This window comes from Telopea speciosissima, chromosome 2, assembly GCF_018873765.1.
Source record: "Telopea speciosissima isolate NSW1024214 ecotype Mountain lineage chromosome 2, Tspe_v1, whole genome shotgun sequence".
Classification (NCBI taxonomy): domain Eukaryota; kingdom Viridiplantae; phylum Streptophyta; class Magnoliopsida; order Proteales; family Proteaceae; genus Telopea; species Telopea speciosissima.
The window spans coordinates 66,122,412-66,145,643 of record NC_057917.1 but is presented as its reverse complement, the minus strand read 5'-3'; the positions used below and the strand labels follow the sequence as shown (position 1 = coordinate 66,145,643).

Genomic DNA, 23,232 nt, shown 5'->3' with positions numbered 1-23,232 from the left:
CAAGGATTAACAAGGCACCAGAGGCCTGCACTGAAACCCCTAACACCAGTACTGGGAACAAAAGCCACACTAATGAGCGGTTTAAGGGATGGAAGTACAGTGCATTATCCAAAACAGGAACCCAAGTCTCAAGCAACAACACAGTCCAAATTATTACTAGTCACATGATTATGTAAAGCACACCTAGATGATTTAGAGTGCATACCACAAATATTCCAGGAGAGGTTTTTATATTGACGGTAGAATCACCAGAAAATATGCACAGAAATAAAGATACAAGGAGAAGAAAAACAAGGAACACAATGTAAAGAAATCAGATGACAATTTGAGACACACAAGAAGCAGAAACAAAATAGATAAAGGGAGCAAAACAGAAGAGTAAACAGTCAGAAGAAAAGCAAAAAAAACTACCTGAGCACAATGGAGAGAGAATGCAGAGCCAGGCCTAAAACATACAGAGATAATGAGGAGACATACACTAAAAAGAAAGGTAACTTACATTCACGCAGCAAAGCTTCATGATTCAAGGTAAGCAGCTGAAGAGAAATTGCAACAAAAACAGTGACAAACACAAAATTGAAATTCCAAAATGATAAATTGACAGAGTAATTGAAGGATGTTACCCAAGAGGAACATTGTGGGGATCCTTTGCCCTTAGCGCTGCAACCCACACCTTTACTAGTGCAAATAGTCTTTTTCTTCATGGACGACGAGCGTGAATCAGATTCCGACACCATTTCGCATATTAAAGACTTCATTTTTGCAGAAGCACCCAAAGGGTCTTTAGAATGGGCCAGACATTATGTTGTCAAGGTCCAACAAGGCATGGGTCATCTGGCACCTAATCCACTTGGGTATTCAAATGGGCCTCCAAAATAACAGGACCAGAGAAGAATAAAGGCATAATCACATCTAAAAAAAAGTCAATTAATATGCAAAGTTAAATGTAAAACTAAATAAGACGCAAAACATGAAATTGAAACGAAATTCTTGCTTGCTGGGGCTCACCCGTTGCTTGTTTAAGTAAAGCACTAGAGGCCTTTAATATAGGATGGTCGTACATCAGCTTTTCTTTGCTGGCTTTGCTAGGTTGGTGGCAAAGCAACCTGTAGTTTTCTTCGCTGGCTTCTGTGGCAAAGAGGTTCACTCAATAATATGGGTTTGATTACGAGGAGACGTTCAGCCCTGTTGCTAAGATTACCACGGTTTGTTTCCTTGTTGCCATTGCTGCAGCAAGACATTGGGCCTTTATCTCAACTAGGCTCTCATCGAAGAGGATTTGGAGGAGGATTTTCAGCTCTTCTCCTGGCCATAGAAGTGCAACTATGCTCTCTATTCCACAAAGAAGGTGGGTAGGTTTTCTGGTCTCTAGGAGTAACGGTGGGTAGAATCTAATTTACAACACCAGTAAGCTTAATAAATTGATTGACTCATGGTGAATGATATAGAACGACATCTTGGTGAAGGGTTACCACTAAACCAAGGATAGATCAAGATTAGACTTAAAAAATCTAAAGGAAATTAGATCTGCGCAAATTTGAACTAGATTAGTTTACACCAGATGGAGAATCATCCTAAACAAAGTAATAATGGATTAGCATAAGAAACGTTGATGTATGTGGTATTTTTCTAAAAAAACTGGGCTTAAAAATAAATTCTAAGGGAGAAATGGAAAGAGGACTAGTGGGCTAATCTAAACTTGTGATGTTTTGAACCGGTTTAACAAATAAGGCTTATTCCAATCTAAGATGACTCAGAAGGAAAAACAAGTTCAAACAAACAATAGAAAACATGGATTGTGGTAGCATAGACAACATTAACCCAACATGGTATAACAATGAACCACTTCAAATCCAAACATTGAAATTGATGACCTTTGGGTCATATGGAGAACAATATTTGGTTCATAAGTGATCACTGGGAGCCACATATTCTTGAACCAGTCGTAAGAAAACAAATAATCTCTTGTGTTTGGGTTGGTTCAAAACTATAGTCAGGTGGTTTAAAACAAAACCTAATTTGTGTAGTTAGCGTGCACCCTAGGGTGTTTGGGTTCTATGATTTAACTACACTATTGCATTCACAAATACTACAAAATCAAAACAGTTTATAAAACCCAAAAACACAGCAGATAAAACTAGGGATAAATAAAAAATGGATATAATATGATGCAAAAATGACCAAAATTCAGGATTAGAAAGAGGGATTTGTTTTGCCATAAAATATTTTAATGGATTTGTTGAAAACCCAATTCAAAATTGTATAAGGATTAGAAAGAGAGAAAGTATTTAACAAATATGATATATAAAAGTTGTAAAACAAGATCCATTTTAAAATTCAGGATGTTGTTTTACCAAAATAATGATGGTATTTTGATTATTGGTACTCTTGGCACCCATGGAGGACTCCACCCCCCATCATATGACTTAATGACTGGATTATGTTTCTCACTCAACCATGTTCAAAAGTGTTTAACTGCTTATAGTTATTTCCAACCAAAAAAAACAAAAATTTCAACTGGCAGAAAAATATAAAATAGAATTTATAGCTGAGAATCTTTCCCATTAAATATTTTAAGCAAAACAAATGCAGCCTAAAGGGGAAACAGGGTAGAGGCAATATCAAAGAGAATATTAACTGTATTTTTATAAAAGGGTTATCTACTGACCTCTTATTTTAATTTCATTCCTAACAGACTAAATAAATATGTATGTTTTTCATAGATCTAATTAAATAAAAATGTATTGGACAAGATTATTGTTCTTAATGATTGGGTCAGCCCATTTGTCTCTAAATATGGCCAGGTCTGGGAACATTGATGGCCCTTGGCAAAGGATGAGGCTCTATCAAAGTGTCTATCAATGGTTCAAAAAAAATCCAACACTCATTTCAAAATACTGAAAAGAAAAAAGCACCACCCATTCAATCCCGCATCCCTGATCATTCATACATCCAATTATAGAATTATGTCAGAACATAATTTTCAATTTGCCCCAATTACCATTAAAACAATCATCAATCAGATTTAACAGTCACATTACATCCCTTTGAAGAGGGAAAAAAAACAATAACTAGATGGATAATATGCTAAATCAAAAGGGATAAGAAGTTGAGAAAAATTCCAAACTGATTCAAAGTTCTACTTGTTGAAGTCCAAAGAAATGAGATTTTCCTTCAACAGTGGTTTTAGAGAAGGGGAGGGACCAAGCAGAGAACACATACCTCTTAAAGATCAAACCAAGACTGAATTTCACATGCTTTCCCCACTCAAGATCTGCAGTTGAATACCCAAAGGAAAACAGCAATTTTTCTGAGAGAGAACCATTGAACACAGAACTGGGGACTAACTGTCAAGTGCAGGCTTTTGGCTGGGTAAGATTTGAGCAGGAAGACATTGGAACCCCAATGTATTTAAAAAAGGAAACTTTTATCCAATAATTAGAAGTTAGAACCACCATCATGGGTTTTCTTCACATCTTCAAAAAGGTCTCATCCCACTTTTTCTTTTGCTTTTTTTTTCAGGGGGGGGGGGGGGGGGGAGGAGTTGGGAAGGTGTACTTTAAATTGCAAAAGGTTTTCCTACTTTTGAAAACTAAAAACAGAAAATATGTGAAAAAACACCTTTCAACTCATGCGCCTGTAGTTAATTTAAGTTTGGTTGATTGGGTAGGAAAAGGCTGGAGATCATCCCAACAGAATTTAACATGTTTCATTCAATTTATACCATTGAACCACCTATTGTGTCACAAAATTTACATTTGACCATGAGTCAGCAGAAAAAGATCTGCAGGAGCTAGCCCTTCCACTCTCACAACACTGGTAAACAAAAATGCATGTCAAGGAAAACTTTGGAAGGGAAAACATATCATGACAGGGTCATGGAGTCAGCAATACCACATGTGCTTCCTAATAATGCTAATCTTCTCTTTGCAACCTTGGACCTGTAACACCATACCTCAAAAGCCTCAGTCAAATCTGGGTACTGAATATGTTCTGTCCCTAACCAGTCAGTCAGAATCTCTGCCTGGTCCCCAGATGGCAAAGCAAGCACAATCGAGACAAATGCTGATTCTAAACTTTGCCATAGCTCACCATCAACAGTAAATGGTGGCATATCATCGTCCTTTTTTACAACAGAATCAACCAAAGGCTTTATCCTCCTCACAAAAGGAAGCCACAGTTTCACCATGTGAAGCCTCTTTGATGTTGGAAGTATCACAGTACCATATCCAATTGCCTCTAAAACCTTTGCTAGCACCTCAATAACCTTCAATTTAGTCTCAAGCATGTCAGCATCTGGACTTGCATTCTCTACAACCTTCACAATCTTCTCGGACGCCTCCACCCAACTGTGAACAAATTCCTTCATTGTTTCCAACTTGACCAAAATCTGACTAGCCCATGACAAATCTGATAAATGTGATCGTAGTGTTTTTATCTTTCCTGCCTCAAGAATACATTCTTCATGCCCGCGTAAAAATGATTCCAGAAGACCATAAAATCTGGTAAATAACCTCCTAATGCATTCTATTACCTCAGATTTCATCTTGTCATCAGCTGTCACCAGAGGAGCATCATCATCCTCAGTGATCATGTACTCAAGTTGCTCTTGGGCTGAGCATTTGAGATCATTCATGGATTCCGGAGGTGATGATGTGGCAAAACGGAGAGATGAAATAAAAATTTTTCTGATGGCTACAGGATCAACAGGTTGGAGACGGGCAAGAATGGATTCAGCTTGTGATCCCAACCGTGGTATTATTCTTAGAATCTCCTCCTCCTCGGCCTCCTCCCAGGGGACTGCCTCCAGGTATCCTACACAAGCAAATACCAATCGCTGGCAGCCAAGTTCGAAAGCCACTTGAAGAATTCCAATGGCATTTCTAACACCATGCAAGTTGTCAGTTGCCAGGTCATCTTTAACGACATACAAGAGGCGCAAGAATGTGACATGATGGTTGAATTCAGATTCTTGGCAGTGCACCTCAACACAGTTGCGAGAGTCTAAGATCTGGCATGTGGGCCAATTTTCAGAGAGGCGTTCTGAAAAGTACTTGCTATTTTCTGTTAGAATATGAGAGTGGCAGTAGAACCACTCATCTCTGCCTTCATCAGTACGTATCCTCACAACTACATCACTTGTTGCTCGGTCACCAATCTTGCTAAGAGTCCTTGTATCTTTATCCTAATAAGTGGGGGGAAGGGTAAGACAATGAAAACAACATGTGCTTGAGATATCATTGTGAAGTGGTCATCATACAGTTAACTTGCGCAGAAAAGATAAAATTTCTAAAAAGAGAAAAGAGGAAAAGCCAGTAGTCTAAGATGAAGATCTTAGAGATTTTGTCCAATAATCCTCCTTTCCTCTGATCTAATATTGCACTTGGCACATCAAAATTAAATATGCTCCACAATTTTCTCTCAATTGTCGAGGAATAGGAATTCTTTGAATGTCACTGAAAGCAAGTAACACATAGGAACCACAAACAAGCACATGAGATGTATCAAAGACCACTCAGAGACCTCAAAGGTGAACCTTGTGTTCTTTCCTTCCCTTTTATTTTTGTTGCACAATCAGAAGAATTTAGACTTACATTTGCTCCCTAAATTCTGGCCAACACTAGGATATAGTGTACAAAGAAGAGAATGAAGGAATGAAAGAGAAACTCACAGGAGAGGTCTCCATCAAAGCCCTGAGCACCAATGTTAAGACCTTTTATTCATCATAGCACCTGTAAAATAAATGAGATCTTAAATATAAGAGTAACAACATTTTTAAATTTAAAAATCAGTATGACACAATGAAATTCCTAATCAAGTGATAAAGATGGTTATGCTACTTCACAGGATGAAGAAAGATGTGAAAAATCAAGGGATACAAGGTACCACAGTACATGGGGTGACATCAAACACCAAAGAACGAATAACTTTAATGGTACATAAAAGTTGAAGAACATAAGGTACTAGCTCGTCTGGACAAAATTTAGTCCAGAACGGGACACTTAATAGATAAAAGGTGAATGAATGGGACAGGGAAAGTCCACAATATTGAGCACCAAAGATTAGAAAAGTGAAATATAACAGCTCGTCTAGACGAATTTAACGCGAAAGGATTTGGCTATGCATAGAGGTGAATGAAAAGGATAATTACATGAATATAACCATACAAAAGAATGGAGTTCAGACCCATTATCACTTCCTCGATACCAATCCCATATTTACTCTCTGAGTTCAATTCCTATTTGATAGTAGAAATTTAATAAAACCCAAAAAACAGAGAACAAGATGAGAACTCAAGTGAATAAAGATCCCAAACTGTGTAGCAGACAAAAGGTTTAGTAGGGTGTGAAGCTCAGACAAAACAAACCCTTTACTTGTAAATTGTAATAAAGTTGTTTGCTATCTCAGGTTGGAGCAATCGGTGCCAGCAGAGAGCAACAGACCAAAACATTAGTATTAACCCACAAAGCACACAGTCATGATTCATGAGAAAGCGAAAAAGTACGGAGGAAGAAAAAAAAACCAGAGGGCATTACCTTCCAGCTTCCGCTCCGTTTTTTGTTCTATACATTTCGATTCCATCATCCTTCAGTCGAGGTTTCAATGCCTTCTCAAATCAAACAACTCTCTCTCTCTCTCGCTGTAAGCTCACCTGCCACAGGATCAATAGAGCAACAGTGAGAAGTTGGGAATTGGGATCATCATCACTCAGCAGATTGAATCATACAATTGTGGAATAAATTAACAAAAAAAAGGTATGGATAATGGAGTGGGCCCAGGTGTGGCAGTTCACAAGGAATGGGCCGGGCCTAACCTAATTAAAAATATCTCATGCCAGGCCCGGACCCGGCCTTTGGGCCTTATTACCGGACCAAATGCCATCCATTGACCACTGTATGGGCCTGGCATTAATATAATATCTTTTCAACTGTTCAATATCTTAAATCAGAGCCTCCTTAACATCTTAGAAATCCTTCATGCCCATGAAACATCTAATTTTTCGGTGTCTTCTCAATTATTCTCGGTGCTTTGCTTCTTTCTTTCGAGTGCAGATCCTGTCCTTGCACAAGTACCATCCAAGGTCCTCCAGGGCCATTCACATGAAATCCACTGTGGTACCCATAGGAGGAGTGGATTCCATGTGAGTGGCCTTGGAGGGCCTTGGACAGTACTTGTACAAGGACAAGATCTGATCTCAAATCCTTGTGTTCAATTATGGGATTGTTTGTTTACGATTTTCATTCTTTTCTGCATCGTTTTGGGTTATATTTATTAATGCAGGTGAGGAAAAGTTCCACTCTTGTGCATGCTTTTGACTACATCAAACCAACTGATGAACAAGTTGGAGGCCTTGAATCTTGAATATGCTAAAGATTAATTTTGATCTCTTTCTGAATCGAACCAACAGGAGGTGAAAGTAGAGAAGATTGAGATGGGGTTCCCAGTGCGGGTGACTTGTGAAAAAGGAAAAGATTTGGTAGTTTCGGTCATAGAAGCATTGGAGGTAACAGGGCTTAATGTGGTCCATGCGAAAGTTTCATGTAACCATTATTTTTTGCATGGAAGCCATTGCTGAAGCTCAAGATCAGACTCTGGATACTCGGGATGTCAACCAAGCTGTCTACGAAGCTATTTCCAAGCATGTTGATGATGAAGATAGATACGGCCCAAGGGTTGTAAGAAAACTTACCGGCAAATCGTAATGGTTTATATCTTCTTAGTTTCATTGAAATCTCATTCTTATGTCTGGTGAGAAGTGAGCGTACTTGTCTCTTTCAGTCTCGGGAGCAAAGCGTAAGTTTGACCCTATCGGCCCAATCTTGCCCTGAGCCCGAACAGGGCCTGGTCTAGATTTTTCAACCTTAAAAGCAGGTTAGAGTTGAAATTTTCAGGCTCGGGATCAAGGGCAGCTGAGCCAGGGTTGAGGCTTCGAGCTAAGCCTAGCCCAGCCCGGCCTTGTGTTAGGTTATGCTTTACAATTTATTGATAACATTTTACAATTTTTGTTTAGTATCTAATTATCTATTGGTTTACCAAAAAAAAAACTAATTATCTATTAAACAAAAATATTTAAAATTTTAAGACTAGGCTAAGTTTTTTAACCCAAAGAAAAGTCTAATTGTCAATTGTGTATGAAACAAACCAATACCCAATCACATGAGATTGGTCAATCGGGGCCAATTAGTCTGTAGCAAAAATAAGGATCAATCAGGGCCAAGCTGGATTGGGCTGAGTCCAACAGGGTTGGACCTGGATCTCAGCCCAACCTAGGACCTGGTTGGGCTTGGGTTGAGCTAGGGTTTTAAAAAACCCAGCCCAACCCCGTTTCACCCCTAATAAAAAGTGAATGAAGTGGCACCTGGGGGCAGATAATGGAGTTTGCAAACCCAGACCGGTCTAGATCGACTCTGCTGGTATGAAGATTCAAGCTAAACCTCATCTCATTAGTCCTTGGGCTGAATGTTTCAACAGCCAAGTAACTTGGGTTATGGCAAAACCGTCCAGGAAAAATGAGTCAATGAAGGTTTTCTAGTACGAGTTAGTTAATGGTTGACTCATAGTTGAACTTGATCAACCATCTGGGTCGGTTCGAGATGCTTACAACCTGAACTTGCCTCCTAGATACTATTATACTGAACCGGTTAGTGGGTATGACCAGAATTTGTTCTCCATTGTTGGTATGGGCCAAATGAAACTGGACCATACTAGATTTGGCTGGTTCTATAACAAACCAGAAGCCACAGAATTAAACCACACTTAAACCGCTCTTAATCACAAATCGTGCCATGTTCACTCCAGCTCTCATGTGGGTCTTTGGTATGAAATTGCACAGCTTGCATGGTTCAGATTTGAAGAGGAATACGCCATTTGTCTGATATATAACAAAGCCTGCCACAAGTATTATTAGAAATAAAGATGTATATGGGCCGTTATGGGCCTTCATTTTGTTGAACTTTAAGCGAAGTGGGCCGAAGGCAAGCCCAATCTAATTGAAATGCCAATGGTGTGTTTCTACTAAGTGGCAGTGTTTGTTTAAATCCAAATTTAATGAATTATTAGACTGAATCCTAACACTGCTATTATTACCCTCCACGTCCAAGCAAATGCTTCTTATGACACCTATTGGTTGGGGGTTGCCAGATGAGAGCAATTTGGTGGAGGCTTGGAGTTAGCCTTCTCTTCTCGAAGCTCGAAATGAGCTGCATAATTTTTGTTTGCTTAAATTTGGTATTATAAAATAGGGAAAAAGAAGGCTGTCAGGCTGTGTGGCACTACATCCAAACATGAGGTCGAAATAACCACACTGCTCCCATGAGATAAAAAAATCCCACCCCTATTGGATGCCCCCCATGCTGGTGTAGGGGCCACAAAGCCTGGTAGCAACCCTGTTTTCTTTAGTTTTCTAGATTTTCCAGAGTCAAAAAAAGAGCTGACTATTTCCCAACCAGTAGAGTGGATGACTCAGTTAAACCACAGCCAAATTTAGGAATGACATTGGCAAAACTTGCACTTCGTCCATGTTTCTTTGTGATCATTTTGATGGAGAGATTTGATTCTCATATACTCAACGATAAATTAAAAAAGCGGAAGAGATCTCTACTTGGTCGCATGGTCTCTACACCAGCATTTGGGCCAATGGAAGAGTATGCCTTAATATCCACCCAGGGAACAAGGGTGGCATTTCATGGTGCCATGTGAGACGGTGTAGAGAGCATGACCAAGCAAAGATCTATTTCCCTAAATTTTAAAAAAAAAAAAAAAAACTTCATCAGCCATTGTCTTCACTACAAATGGACCACTCTTAGCATCAACCTCAAGGTTCAAATTGGTAATTTTCTTATTAAACACTTCATACTATCAACCATTTGACCTAATTAAGCAGCCACATTTAGCTTAAAAACGCCATCACTACTATTCTACTTGATCGGATCTTGTTATTTGTAAATAACAACTAGCTTGGTTGGTTGGTGGCTTGCCAGTTGAGGGCATGCCTCCCAGGAGGTCTTGTGCCAAAAATTAGTAATCACCAAAAACATATTGATACAACTATGGGGATGGATATTCCTCCTAAAGCCATCTACGAAAATGCATATCATGTATTGTTTTAAAATTTGAAAGCCCAACCCTTATTGATCCATAGGATAATCTAGGTGAGCTAATCCAACAAATAATCTGGTAATAATAATTTAATATGATAGGAAGTAAATGGTCTGATTTCAAATTAATTAATAAGAAACTAACAAAATGTCAGTTGGATATTTGTATTTGATATTTAAATTCATTGTGGTTTATTTCAACTAATAATGTATGCATTAAACAATTTAAATTCAGATCCGTCAAAGATTTGGATATGTAAATAAGAATTACAAATTATGTTCAATTAATTTTGTATATTTGTTTTATTGTATTAAAATATCATAATATAATAAAAAAATATCTTATAGAAAATAAATAAATACAAAAAAAAATGTTTTATTTAAATTTACTTACTATGAAAGTGGAACATACATAAATCAAATGTATCAATATATCTATATTTGATCTCATATTTGATTATTTAGATACATATGAATATAAACATATCACATTTATATTGGGTCTAAATATTTTTTAGCTGTCCATTTGCATCTATGATGTGGGACTATGAAATATAAAAATTGTGTGAAAAAAGGGTGCACTCAGTGCACAAAGGTCCCGCCATTGCCGTTGCACCGAGGCCGGCCTTCTAAATATAGTAATGTTGTATGACTATGAACTATGTGATAGTCATTCTCTTATACGGTTTTTTCAGTAAACCTTTCCTTAACAACTATAAAGAAATTTTGAAGTGGAAAATTAGATGGGGGCTATGCACTTAGGTCTCTTGTTCACATGTCAAGTTTTAACCTAGTGTGAGTTTGTCAATTGGCGTGAGCCCTAAGAAACCAAGACTATGATAGAGCACATCATAGTGAATAAGAATATAATAGGCATGCATGGACATATATAAGAATACATGGATACATATGAACAAACATGGGATCGAGCCTATTTGATTAATTTGGATATATAATTTTTAAGGGCGACACTTCTCTGTGGGAGAATATGGCCTTTGTGCATGCACAAGTCAATGCATGTGGAAGCATCATAGGGGATGGCATTTCTGCCTTTCATTGGGGTTGGAATGGTCATTTTGTTGTGTCCCCCTACTGCATCGGGATGTGGGAGGTACACTTGTACACTCCCCATAGAAAACTTTTCTCCTAATTTTAAATATGGCTAATTTAATCTGTATTCTTTCTATCCAATATTGGAATCACCACAACATCTACTTAAATTTTCACTTTTTCTTACTAATTATGGAAATTTTGTTTGTTATCACAATGGTAATGAATTGAATGGCCACGATGCACTCATCATCCCATCAAAATGTTGACATGTTTTTGGACCATACATATTAATGACCATTTGACGCACGTGTTGAAAAAGGAAGGTGGGGGTGAGTGGTGGGGGGTGTTAAAGGAGATGTGCTCAACTTTGGTAAGACAGAAAGGCTTGAAGTTGGCATGCACTGGACCGGTGAAAATGAAAAAGGGAAGTCTCTGCCGGCCATTCTCAATCCAATCCAAAGAGAGAGAAAAAAAAAAGATGTAATCATGAAGTGGGTCTCACCCTTCCAATTAATTATTAGTGGATAAAAATGAATACAGATAAGGTCTTACGTAAGGCTAAGCAATTAATTATATTAACCGTCCTTTGATTAGTTTTAATCTAATCCTCCATGTATGACCCACGTTGATGGCGAAATGCTTAATTAATTTCCCTAAACAATAATAATCCCATTAATTAAAAGAATGCCCTTTTACCGTTAGAAGCCCTTGCGCTTCAAGGTTTTAAAAGATCCGGACGAGATACCATTCATTGAAAAACAAAAAAATAAATCAAGAACGCGTTTGGGGTTCTCTTCTTAATTGTTTAATTAATACCAATTACCAATAACTCTAATAAAAAAAATTAATTAATTACGTTTGTGAGAACTGTTTGAAACGGATCGGTGACTTTACATAAAATAAGTCATCCAAACTGCCTAACCTTTGTTTTATGTTTTTCTTGAGATAGGTACTTAATTATGCTCTAGGGCAAGAGGAAAGATGAGAAGCATGAGACTTGAATCCAATACCTTCAAATAGGGTGGGTTTTTACGCTCCACACTGCCTAATCTTTTCTTTGTGTTTTCTCTCTTTTTCATTTCCACTTTCCACCTCTCTTCTTTGGCTAAGATTCTTGAAACATGATAGAACTTAATAGTTACTAAATAAAAATCAATTAGATCCATAATTAGATTTTGGGCAAGGGTTACCCCTAAGAATGACAAAAAGAGATAAAATTTTATGAGAGGACCAGCATGAGGGTACTACCCGATGTTTCACAAATATTTTTCCCTTAAATTTTGGAAAAACTATATGTCAAATTTAGTATTCGATCTCATGGTTGTCCAATTTAATCATGATACAAGACAAGTGTTTGCTCAGATGGTCGATGTCTTCTGCCAGTAGAGTGTAGATTTCTGGGAGGTTAGGACTTAAGGTACCTCTCTGTACCTCTTCCCCTCCCCTTCTTCTTCTCTAAGTAGTTATACCCATTCTTCCATGAAGTTTGCTCGTATGTAGAAAGTTTCAAAACAATCTTCTTTCTTGGCCTTCGTTGTCTCCAAAAGAAGTGGCACATGCATTTTGTTGAAAGGATGAAGGAGACAAAAAGAAAGCTTTAATACCTTAACACAATAGGATAATCAAAGACTATACACTTAGTTTCTTTATTCAGGTTTTATGTGAAAACTTATAAGGATTTGTTCCATATTTTCTTAATAGTTAGTTTTTAAAGATGAGTTCTATCTAAATCTAGAAATTCATAATATCCGAATTTTTATCCTCTGAAGTGCGGTGTACTGCCCAGTGCGTCACACTTGAGAATCCAACCGTCCACCTAACACTTGAGAAGCCCATATTTTTACGGTTGGATTCTCAAGTGTGGTACATTGGAGAGGGGGAGGGAGAGAGGGAGTGCACTGCATTTGAGAGAATAAAAATCCCATAATATCCCAAATTTAACTAAAGTAAGATTATTCTTAATGTGAAATATTAGCAAAGAAGTAATCAATATTGGTACCTGTTTGGTAATTGATGAGAAGGAACTAGAATGTCAACAATGTTGGGATATGTTTAGGTGTGTAGAACTGTATAGCAATGTGATGGAGAACAGTAGAAAAGGTAGAGTGCTCCAAGTTTCCATTAAAAAAATCATTTTTCCAATCCTCTGCACCGGTAGAGAACTAAAGATAAAACCTGGGGGCTATAAGTAGTGGAAACTAGGAATTAAGTGCCATCCAAAGTGGACCATATATAGTGCTGACATTGCCAAAGAAACTACAAATTTGACTAGTCCAAAGGGTTGCGTATATTTATATATAGTCACTTTTACTAAATACAGTTTTTAAAAAGAAAAAGCCTTTCCCAAAGGGTTGCGTATAATCTGCGTATAACATCTTTTTGACCTAATATATTACATAATCAGAAAGTGAGACTCAATCGTCTTCTTCTAGAGTTTATTTGCTAGCCTGGTACTCATCAAAATCAAGCTGAGATTATCCAATCAACAATTCACAAGTGGAATAACCCCCACCAACTAAGATCTAGGGTAAGACAAAATATTGGTATCGGTACCGGTATTAGTCTTTACCGATATTGATATTGATACATATCGATTGTATCGTCTTAAATCGAATGATTTTAACTTCATTTTTATCAATAATGTACTTAATTAGTCCTGTTATTAATATTTCTCACTTTAATTTGATAATGACAGTGTTGTAGATCTATGGTTTCTTTTTAAAATACAAATTTAGAGTATATAATAAGCATATATATATTGTGTGAAAATTGAAAATTAGGTTATATGGTGTAAAAGGAACTTCCTAGCTACCTAGCTCCCTCCCTAGCTTCACTTCCACCTCCAGAGAGATATACATAAACTATGGAGAACGAAGGCATTTGGAAGTTTCCACTCCATGAAGCTTGAGAATCGAGACTTTTGACTTTGTTGAGAGAGAGAGAGAGAGATGGCCCAAATCGCAACAACTTTTGGTGGCCGGGAGAGAAAAAGTCTAAGGGCCCTAGAAACTAATTCAAGATGAGAGAGGCTGGAACCAGCCATTGCCAACATCTCTACAACCCTATGTTAACTTTTTCTCTCTTTGTTTCATATCACAACCTTTAAAGAAAAGAGAGCTCTTGTATCAAAAAATCATCGAGCGGTCCTACGAGTGCCATCACCTACAAGTGGACTAAGGGGTCAACAGAGAGAACCAGTGTGATTTCGACCTGGGGCTCTCCGATGCCAAAGTTAGATCTCCTGAGCAAACAGATAAATAGTGATTATTCAGTATGAGTTTAGATATCCTCTCTAAGGGTGGTGTACCTTTCCTTTTATAGTAGTGCATGACGGTGTGGAGAATCCCAGTTTGATGGCGAATGTGTCGTTGAGTGGATAGAGGCCCTGGGTAACAGAGCTCTATCCTGATTACTCATCTCCCCGCGGGAGGGAGTGTCCTAGTGGTATCAAGATCCTTGACGGATAGATACCTGCGTGTGGTGATAACGTCATTGGTGCTTGAATCCGTTTGGGTGACATGACTTCTAAGCGGTGGCCTAGAGTCTTAATGGTGACATGAGTCTATAGTGACACGATTGGGTCATAGACGAGTGGCCCCAGTGTCAGTGTACATCACGTCCGCGTCCTCGATGCTACGCTTGGGTGCAGGCCCATCTGGGTGAGAGGCTGCGCCTGGGTGTAGGCCGCGCCTAGGTGAGGCCACGCTTGGATGCAGGCCGCGCCTGGGTGCAAGCCGTGCCCGGGTGGGATCCCCGGTTGGTTCTCCTTGGTTCTGGAGCGGGTCGCCCTGTGACACGTGGCGGCCGCTGATTGGTCCGATGAATCTTGGATGTATCAGGAGCAGTTTTGGTGGCTGGCACCCATGGATAAGAATTGTGGGTAATTGGTTTCAATCCCAACTCAAATACTCAAATAAATCCAAAATTACTAAATATATAATAACTTCTCAAACATACAAAATAATTGAATATATATTCTTAAGCATACAAATAATCAACATTAATATCTATTTTTTTTCCAGTAATAACAACATAATCTTTTAAAATTATAACTATTAAGTATTAATTATAATTAAATATGCATCTTAAACGGATCACGGGGGTTCCAATTCCTTATTGGTCTTTCAATTCTCGAACCAAGTGAGAAACCCATCTCAGAGCAATCTTATCCCATTTAGTAATCGGTCCTAAAATCAATTCTCAAAACCGTCCTATTTAGTGATGTGATGGATCGGTTCTAGGTTTTAACAGGTCAGTTGCGGAACAATTCTCGAATAAGGCTCAAAATTGACATCCTTATCAATGATTATTTGTTGTATTGATTTTTTTTTCAAGGAGAGGGTTCCCCACGACACCAATGTGAGGGACCATTAGTTATACTAAAAAAATATCATTTACATAGGACCCATATATTCCAAGTAAAAATAATAATAATAATAAAATAAATATGAAAAGAAAATTGCACTCTCACATTGTAGGAAAGTTTTAAATAAATAAATAAGGGAAAAAGATCTCTACTTGATGGTGTTTTCTATGCCCCTCTCACAAGGCACCATGTGATGACGCCTCTACCCCCTAGGTAGATATCCAGACAGGCTCACCCATTGGCCTAGACACTTGTGCAGAGACCATGCAACCAAGTAGAGATTTCTTGCCCAATAAATAAATAACAGCCCTTGTATTGCCCGTCAACAAGCAATATGAAACACCCTACAAAAAAACAAGCAATATGAAACACCCTCAATATGTAATGGCAAATTAATCAAGAATTTCAACATCTGCTTACCTCCTTAATCAAATAATTAAAAAAACAAAAAAGTGACGCAAAGGAGATGGATCATTGACCCGTTCCCTTCCCTCTCAGTTCACACTGACTAAGAATTAAGATAGAAAGTGTATCACCAAGTTCATACGGCAATATGATGCAAAGGAGGTGCCAAATCAAACTATCATGCTATTTGGCTTTTGTGATGTTTAGCGCATACGTATATTTCAAAAAAAAAAAAAAAAAAAAAAAAAAAAACTTGGGTAAAATACGTATATTTCAATTCAAACTTGTATTTTCTTGTTGGGAAAAGGATTGCTACGAGTTTCCTTTATACACTTCTCATATAAAAAATGGTGGGCTTATATCACACTCCCTCCTATTTTGATTATTTGGATCTCATGGAACTTACATAGATGATATCATTTTCTAATCTCTCATTAGTGTAACATGTAGATTTCTTATTCACACATTGTTCTGGTAGGTAATCCTCCCCCTTTCTTGTTTTTCTGTTGCCGAGAGGTTTTTTATACCTACGGTGTAGTAGAGAATCTACGGCCATAATTACCACCCGATGTATTAGACAAAGTTTTCGTTGCTCGTGGGAGTTCCATCCAACCACAATGAGGCCAGGGAATCTCTATAGTCCTGGTATAGAGAAACTCAATCCTTTTCTGTTTCTAGATACCTAAGTTTTTTTTATAGGGATGATCATTTCAATCATTCATGGGGGCGCAAGCTACGGCTAGACATATGCGGCAGGATGGACACATCATTTCGATCATTCAAGGGGGTGGGCCGATCATTTCGCCCACTCCACATTTGCTTGGGCGTATCCTATGCCCCAGACCAAATTTTTTTATATTGTGGGTTTAGAGATTACCAAACCTCAATGCTATTGGATGGGACTCCCAATCCTGTAAAAGGGAGACTTATGACCATAGATTTCAAATATCGTGGGTACATGAAAACTTTTGCCTCATAACCTTAAACAACTTAAATAATGACACTTCTAAACATACACTTTTGCATGTATGAGTGGTTTTTGGCACCATGGCTATTACTACCATGTTGAGGGATGGATTGATCGTTTCAACCAATGCATAGATAGAGAATCCCCTATATTATGTGTCAAATTTAGTGACCCATCTGAACTATATGACCCGTAATGTATGGAAAAAATACTCAATTTTCCAGACAAAAATGTTTTAAGAATAATATTTTATGTATTATATACACACATGCCAAATTGCCAATATTGGATTGGAGTACTAATAAATTAGCTTAGTACTAGATTATAACATCTACAACATGTCTACTTGGTCTGGAATTTTGAGTGTTCTAAACTACCATTCATGTGGGAAAAAGAAAAAAAAAAGAATATGAATATACAAGGGAAAGCATATCTACTAAGCTCTGATTAGGACATGCCCCAGAAGAGCTAAGAGGTCCCTAAAGGCTCAACAAGAAAAATCCACTTGTTTGGTGATGATCTTAAGGGTAGCAAACATATTGATGGCTTGATAGGTTAGTGCCTATATATTTTTTTTATGGGTTTTCTTCCTCGTCACTATTTCTATGCCTAGTGAAGTATAACATTTTATATTTGTCACATGACAGTACATAGGTTAGCCCATGTGATAGAAGACCAGGCAAGCATCTCATTGGTACAATTTCAGCTTAAAATGAGTAGAAGAAATAGTTAAAATTACAATAGATGTCATTTTGAAATTTATATCATCTCCATTTGATGGTATTTTTTGGGTAATTTTACTAAAACTTTGAATCAGAATTTGAACAACTTTCTTTACTTATTAACTAGGACTAAAATTTTAAAATTTGACCATTGAAATATATGTGGGGTTTTCTATCACATGAAGTAACCCCCCATGTACTCCCAAGTGGAATACTTTACAAGGCATAGCATGCTTAGAAGGACTCTTTTTTTAACTATTGTTTTTGTAGTGAGTACAATTGAAGAAAATTCATCAAAGTTTTTGTAAAATATTCTCTCAAATAACTTTATGTATCCATGTACGGTGGGAACAAAGAGGGAACCGATAATGTAAAGAGGAGAGTGTTTTTTTTTTTTTTTTTTTGTAAACAATATAAAGAGGAGTTATATTAAGAGAAAATCCATGTTCTCTAAATATGTACAAAACATATTGCTCCAATTTAGACATGATGAAATTGTACAATGCAACTTATTTATGGTTTTGATACTCATAAAAATTTAACTGTATTGCTCTTAATTTGTTATTTCATTTTAGTTTTTAATTTTTCAATAATGAAGTTCATTTTAGACAGAAGGAATATTTTCAAACAAAATCTTATTTTTACACTGATTTTACCTTATAATTTTTCCTTAGGCTCCGTTTGTTTTGGCGTAAAATTTTACCTGAAGATTTTTTCTTGGTAAATTTTAATTCATAAACATAAAGTTTTATATGTTACAAATTTTTTCAATGTTTGTTTTTTTATATTGGAACACTTTTCAACAAGTAAAATTTTATACGTCACATTTTTTTAAGTGAAAATTTTCAAGTAAAATTTTTCAGATAAAATTTTACGTTGAAACAAACGGAGCGGAAACTAAGAAATCATATTAATAGATACAAGGAAATTACAAAACTAATTTGGGTAAGATTTTGAACTATCAATAATTAATTTTGAAAAAGGCAAAGGTAAATTCTATCCCGAGTGTGATTCTTGTGCTTATACACTAAGCACAGGATGGGGCAAAATGACCGTTCCTATCAATCCCGTGATAGATAGCAAACTCATCTCTTAAAATTAATGAAATTGAAAAGGAGGAATAATTATTTTGGCAAGTAAAGTTCAAGAGAGATAGAGGGAGAGAGAGGGCATGTGAATATGTGAACATTGTGAACCCAATTGGAATTATTTTATCCTTATAAAGAAGGTTTACTTGGTGAAAAATAATGGTGGGGGTTGCTTTCAGTTACAGATATAATTTTTAGTTTTTAGTATTAATTTGATAAATATTTCATATTTGCTTGCACGTCCCCAATAAACTATACACCTACCAATCTGTCAACATGACGGCCCGTATTAAAACCACCCCCTTATTCCACCACCTCTCCTTCATTTCATTTCCCCCTTACTCCTTCAATTCCTTCCCCTCCCTCTATCTCCATTTCCATGATCCTTCATTCCTCTCTCTCTCTCTCTCTCCCTCTTAACTTGCCATCACCACTTTTTTAATGTCCACGCCACAGATTAGAAGAATCATTTCATCTCATTAATTGGGTTCTGTAGTTTGAGGAGGATCAACAAATCAACAGATCAATTAACAGATTAACAGTACAGCTTCAATTCGATCATGGAAGGTAGTAGATTCAACAACCCTTTTGTCAGCGAACACGAAGAGTCTTCCGTTAATACTTCTGAAAGAGGTGCAGACTCTCCGGTCCCCGGCAACTTCAACGACGGAAAAACTAGTCCCACTACTACTACTAGTACTGCTGCTACTGCCTTAGCTTCTCCCAGAAAAAGGTTCGTTATTCATAACAGCTTCGCCGGAATCTTTCTTTTAGTGGTTGAGAGTAGTTAATTTTCAAATCACTGATGTTTTTTGCTTTCAATGTTTCAGTCGCCGAGCTGTGCAGAAGAGGGTTGTATCAGTTCCGATTGCAGATTTGGATGGTTCTCGGATCAAGGGCGAAGGAGCTCCACCGTACGATTCTTGGGCCTGGAGGAAGTACGGCCAGAAACCCATCAAGGGTTCTCCATATCCCAGGTTAGCTAATACAGAGAACACCGGAGATGGAATCTCGGTGCACAATAGTAGGATAACGTTGGCCTCACTAACGTACGCTCCTTGTTGAGCCAAATTCATTCTTGAGAATGGTATTCCGTATTCCTCCCCCCCCCCCCCCCCACCCCCCACCTCCTAAACTGACTGTGACACTGGGTATCGTCGCCGTTAATATGATTCAGTTAACGGCGTATTTTAGCCAGGATACCTTTTTTTGTTTATTGGGGGGGATACAATGCACCTAACCTAAGAGTTCTCTATCTTTAACTCTCCAATCTGATTTGTTCAATTGTTTTTTATTTTTTTTTTGGGTAGAAAAAGGCTATTCATTCATCCTGATTTGTCCAATTGTTAAAATGGCGAAAGTTAGAGTTTTGAATTAAAAAGATGGATTGTCTGATTGCAGGGGTTACTATCGATGCAGTAGTTCCAAGGGGTGTCCCGCGAGAAAGCAAGTAGAGAGGAGCCGTGTGGACCCCACTATGCTTGTCGTCACATACGCGTGTGAGCACAACCACCCTTGGCCCGCTTCCAAAAACCAACAACAACAACCAAAGCAGCAAACTACTCCTCCCACCACCGCCGTCGCCGCTACCGTCACCGCTGCCACCACTTCAACGACCTCATCAACCACTTCCACCGCCGAAACAATCCCCGACACTCCTAAGGTCAAATACGAAGAACCGGTCCTTTTCGCGAACCAACCCGATATCGAACCGGACGAGAAATTCGCGGAACTCGGCGAAGAATCCATGATCACGACTGACGATTTCAGCTGGTTCTCTGACATGACTTCTTCTTCCTCCACCACTATACTAGAGAGCCCGTTCTGTGCGGAAAGCACCAGTAGAGGAGACGCTGATGTAGCGATGCTATTTCCGATGAGAGAAGAGGATGAATTGCTATACGCTGATCTTGGGGAATTGCCGGAATGTTCGTTGGTTTTCCGGCAAAGTGGGTTGTTCGAGCAAGATGAGGAGCGCCGGCGATGTAGTTTGAGGGCGGCTCCTCTCTGTGGGAGCTCAGTATGAGAGTTGTTCATACGCTGCTCTGCTCTGCCTCTCTACGTCATCGGTAGTAGAAGAGAAGACGTCAAAGCGAATATTGTAATCAACGAATTGCATTATTGCATATCGTGCGCTATACGATACAAACAGATTTTCAAACACAGAATCCCAAATTTTAATTTCTAATTTTAATTTTTCTGACTTTGGTTTCAGTGTAAAATAAAAAAAAAATATTGTAGGAAATAAGGAAAACGAGAGAGTATTAGTTTAACTAACTTTAATGGCGGAGATGCCATGGTTTCTATCATCATCTTCTTCTTCTTCCTCCCAGAAGTAAATCAGAAGTAAAAAAAGAAAGAATCAAAGAATCAACAAATCAGATGTCTTACAAAATTCCGTACGATTCCTTTTTCTTTAAAATTTATATTTTCGACATCAACGAGTGAGGTATGGACAAAGAGGAAGGTTAGGGAATCTTAAATCTATAACCCATTGGATGACGAAATTTCCATCCTTCCATGTAATATAATTGTGAGAATTGAGTTCTAATTAACTATAATTTGAAAACTAGGGTTAGGCTAGAATAGTTCAGAAAAGAAGCTAAGGTTTTTTTTTTTTTAATTTATTTATAAATTTTTGCATTAAGAAAGAAATTTTCATCCTCCATTCATGCTAGCACCACTTTTTTTCCCCCTCCTTTCCTTTAAGGATTCGGATCGTTTCACTTGCCCATGCTACAGGCGTGCTTCCTCACACAGGCAGGGGCACAATGACCACCCTACCCCACCCAGTCATTGCGTCCCTGCATGTGTGAGGAAATACGACCGCAGCACAGGCAGGCGGCAATACAGAATCCAAATTGTTCTCTTAATAGTGAAACTGTGAATCATGCATGTTTCATAACCAATATACATTGTAGAGGGGAGACATCTTTTGAGGATTAAATGATTTTTTTTTTTAATTTTGAAAATTTGTGAAATGAAGATATTTTTTTGTGTTATTTCATTAAATGAATATTTATTCTACAAATTTTTTAATCTAAGTTTGTAATTTTAAATATTTGGAGATTGGAGATATTTCAAATTCTTTTTGTATATATATTTAGGGAAGTAGTTCTCTGTCTAGGAGTGTGGCCTACGCCATCATTCCCATGTATCTATCTCTCTCCTCCTCAAAACAAGGGGACAGATGTGTCTTTTCATATGGAGAGGAGAGAGAGAGATAGAGAGAGAGAGAGAGAGACTCATGGGAATGCTGGCATAGGCTACACTCCCGAGAACTTTTTCCCATATATTTATATATACATTCAATTAACTTATACAATTAAATATTTTACAATGAATTAGATTATCAATAAAAAAAAAATGATCTGCACGAATAAAATGAATTTGTAACAGGTTTTTTTTTTTTTTTGGAAGGGACAGTGGTAGGAGAGGGGAAATGGGGTGCAAGGCACAAGGTGAAGAAGACATGAAAGTGTCACTGCACCAACTAATTATGCTAGCAATTGTCTTATGTATATTTGTGAGATTATTAAATGATAATTGTAATCAATAATACAACAACAAATGCCATATGAATAAGCGTGTATAGTTTCTGGGGTGGGTTGAGGAAACGGTTGGAACTATATATATATTGTTAATATTATTAGGAGTGAGAAGTAGAAAATAACATATCTACCCTCATGGGAGGGAAATTAGCAGTCCCATATTAATGAATTCCCCCGAGTCAACACTAAAATTTAAGATCATAGCCAAGCGCCCACAGGGGAGAGAGATAGAGAGAGAGAGAGACGAGGGGGCATTTTCTGCTAGGGTCTGGGGAGAGAAAGACAAAAAAGGGCATATCCAATGCACGAGGCTCCTCTTAGGGTCTTGTGAGGGTCATAATGTAAATTCTATTATATTTATATAAAAAAAAGTTACAGATCGCCAAGGTAAATGCTTGGGTTTGAGTCTTGAGGATGGTTATTTTACGTAAAAAAAAAATGTCATAGAATATGACTAACTCCAAACTCACCCCTCCCAGAACCCGCATAGGTGGAACTAGCTCTAGCATATATAAATTATATTGTATTATATAAAAAAAGGTATAGGTCGCCAAGGTAAATGCCGAAGTTTGAGTCTTGACGATGGTCACTTTACGCAAAATAATGTCAAAGAATATGACTAACTCCAAACTCACCCCTTCCAAGACGAACGGAATTTTGCTACTACACTTGTAGCAGAAATGTTCCCCTGCTACAAGGCTGGCAGCCAAGGAAATGGGATCTTAAAGGATATTTTAGAAAATACTAAAACCTAGGAGGGTATTTATGAACCCAAAGGGGAAATGAATTATTCCATTTCCTTGGCTGGGCATTCCTGAAGTTAGCAACAAAAATTTGTCCTCCCAAAACCCCACATAGGTGGAACTAGCCCTGAGTAATGGTCCCTTCTAATATAAAGAAGAAAAAAATAGGTAATGAATTGATGTTTAGATGTTAAGAATGTTAAGGATATTCACATGTGAATATCTCATTAGATGTTTAGA

At 37.7% G+C, this 23,232-nt stretch overlaps 2 protein-coding genes across 2 annotated transcripts; one reads left to right on the top strand and one right to left on the bottom strand.

Moving 5' to 3' along the window:
* Positions 1–3,692: 3,692 nt before the first annotated feature.
* On the bottom strand, positions 3,693–19,121 carry LOC122652124 (BTB/POZ domain-containing protein At3g05675). The gene is made up of 4 exons (XM_043845796.1): positions 19,092–19,121; positions 6,537–6,599; positions 5,672–5,732; positions 3,693–5,185 (listed from the first exon to the last, which is right to left on the bottom strand). Exons 3-4 carry the CDS (start codon positions 5,684–5,686, stop codon positions 3,866–3,868), a joined length of 1,335 nt encoding a protein of 444 aa, XP_043701731.1. The 5' UTR covers positions 5,687–5,732; positions 6,537–6,599; positions 19,092–19,121; the 3' UTR covers positions 3,693–3,865.
* Positions 19,122–19,237: 116 nt separating this feature from the next.
* LOC122652126 (probable WRKY transcription factor 65) lies at positions 19,238–20,731 on the top strand. The gene is made up of 3 exons (XM_043845797.1): positions 19,238–19,431; positions 19,529–19,675; positions 20,100–20,731. Exons 1-3 carry the CDS (start codon positions 19,259–19,261, stop codon positions 20,722–20,724), a joined length of 945 nt encoding a protein of 314 aa, XP_043701732.1. The 5' UTR covers positions 19,238–19,258; the 3' UTR covers positions 20,725–20,731.
* The last annotated feature ends 2,501 nt before the right edge of the window (positions 20,732–23,232 follow it).

What these genes read in the sequence shown, in the direction of transcription:
- LOC122652126 (XM_043845797.1), top strand. Translation starts at nt 19,259, where the DNA reads ATGGAAGGTAGTAGATTCAACAACCCTTTTGTCAGCGAACACGAAGAG. An exon ending in TTAGCTTCTCCCAGAAAAAG is followed by an intron (nt 19,432 to 19,528) that starts GTTCGTTATTCA and finishes TCAATGTTTCAG; the next exon opens with TCGCCGAGCTGTGCAGAAGA. An exon ending in AAGGGTTCTCCATATCCCAG is followed by an intron (nt 19,676 to 20,099) that starts GTTAGCTAATAC and finishes GTCTGATTGCAG; the next exon opens with GGGTTACTATCGATGCAGTA.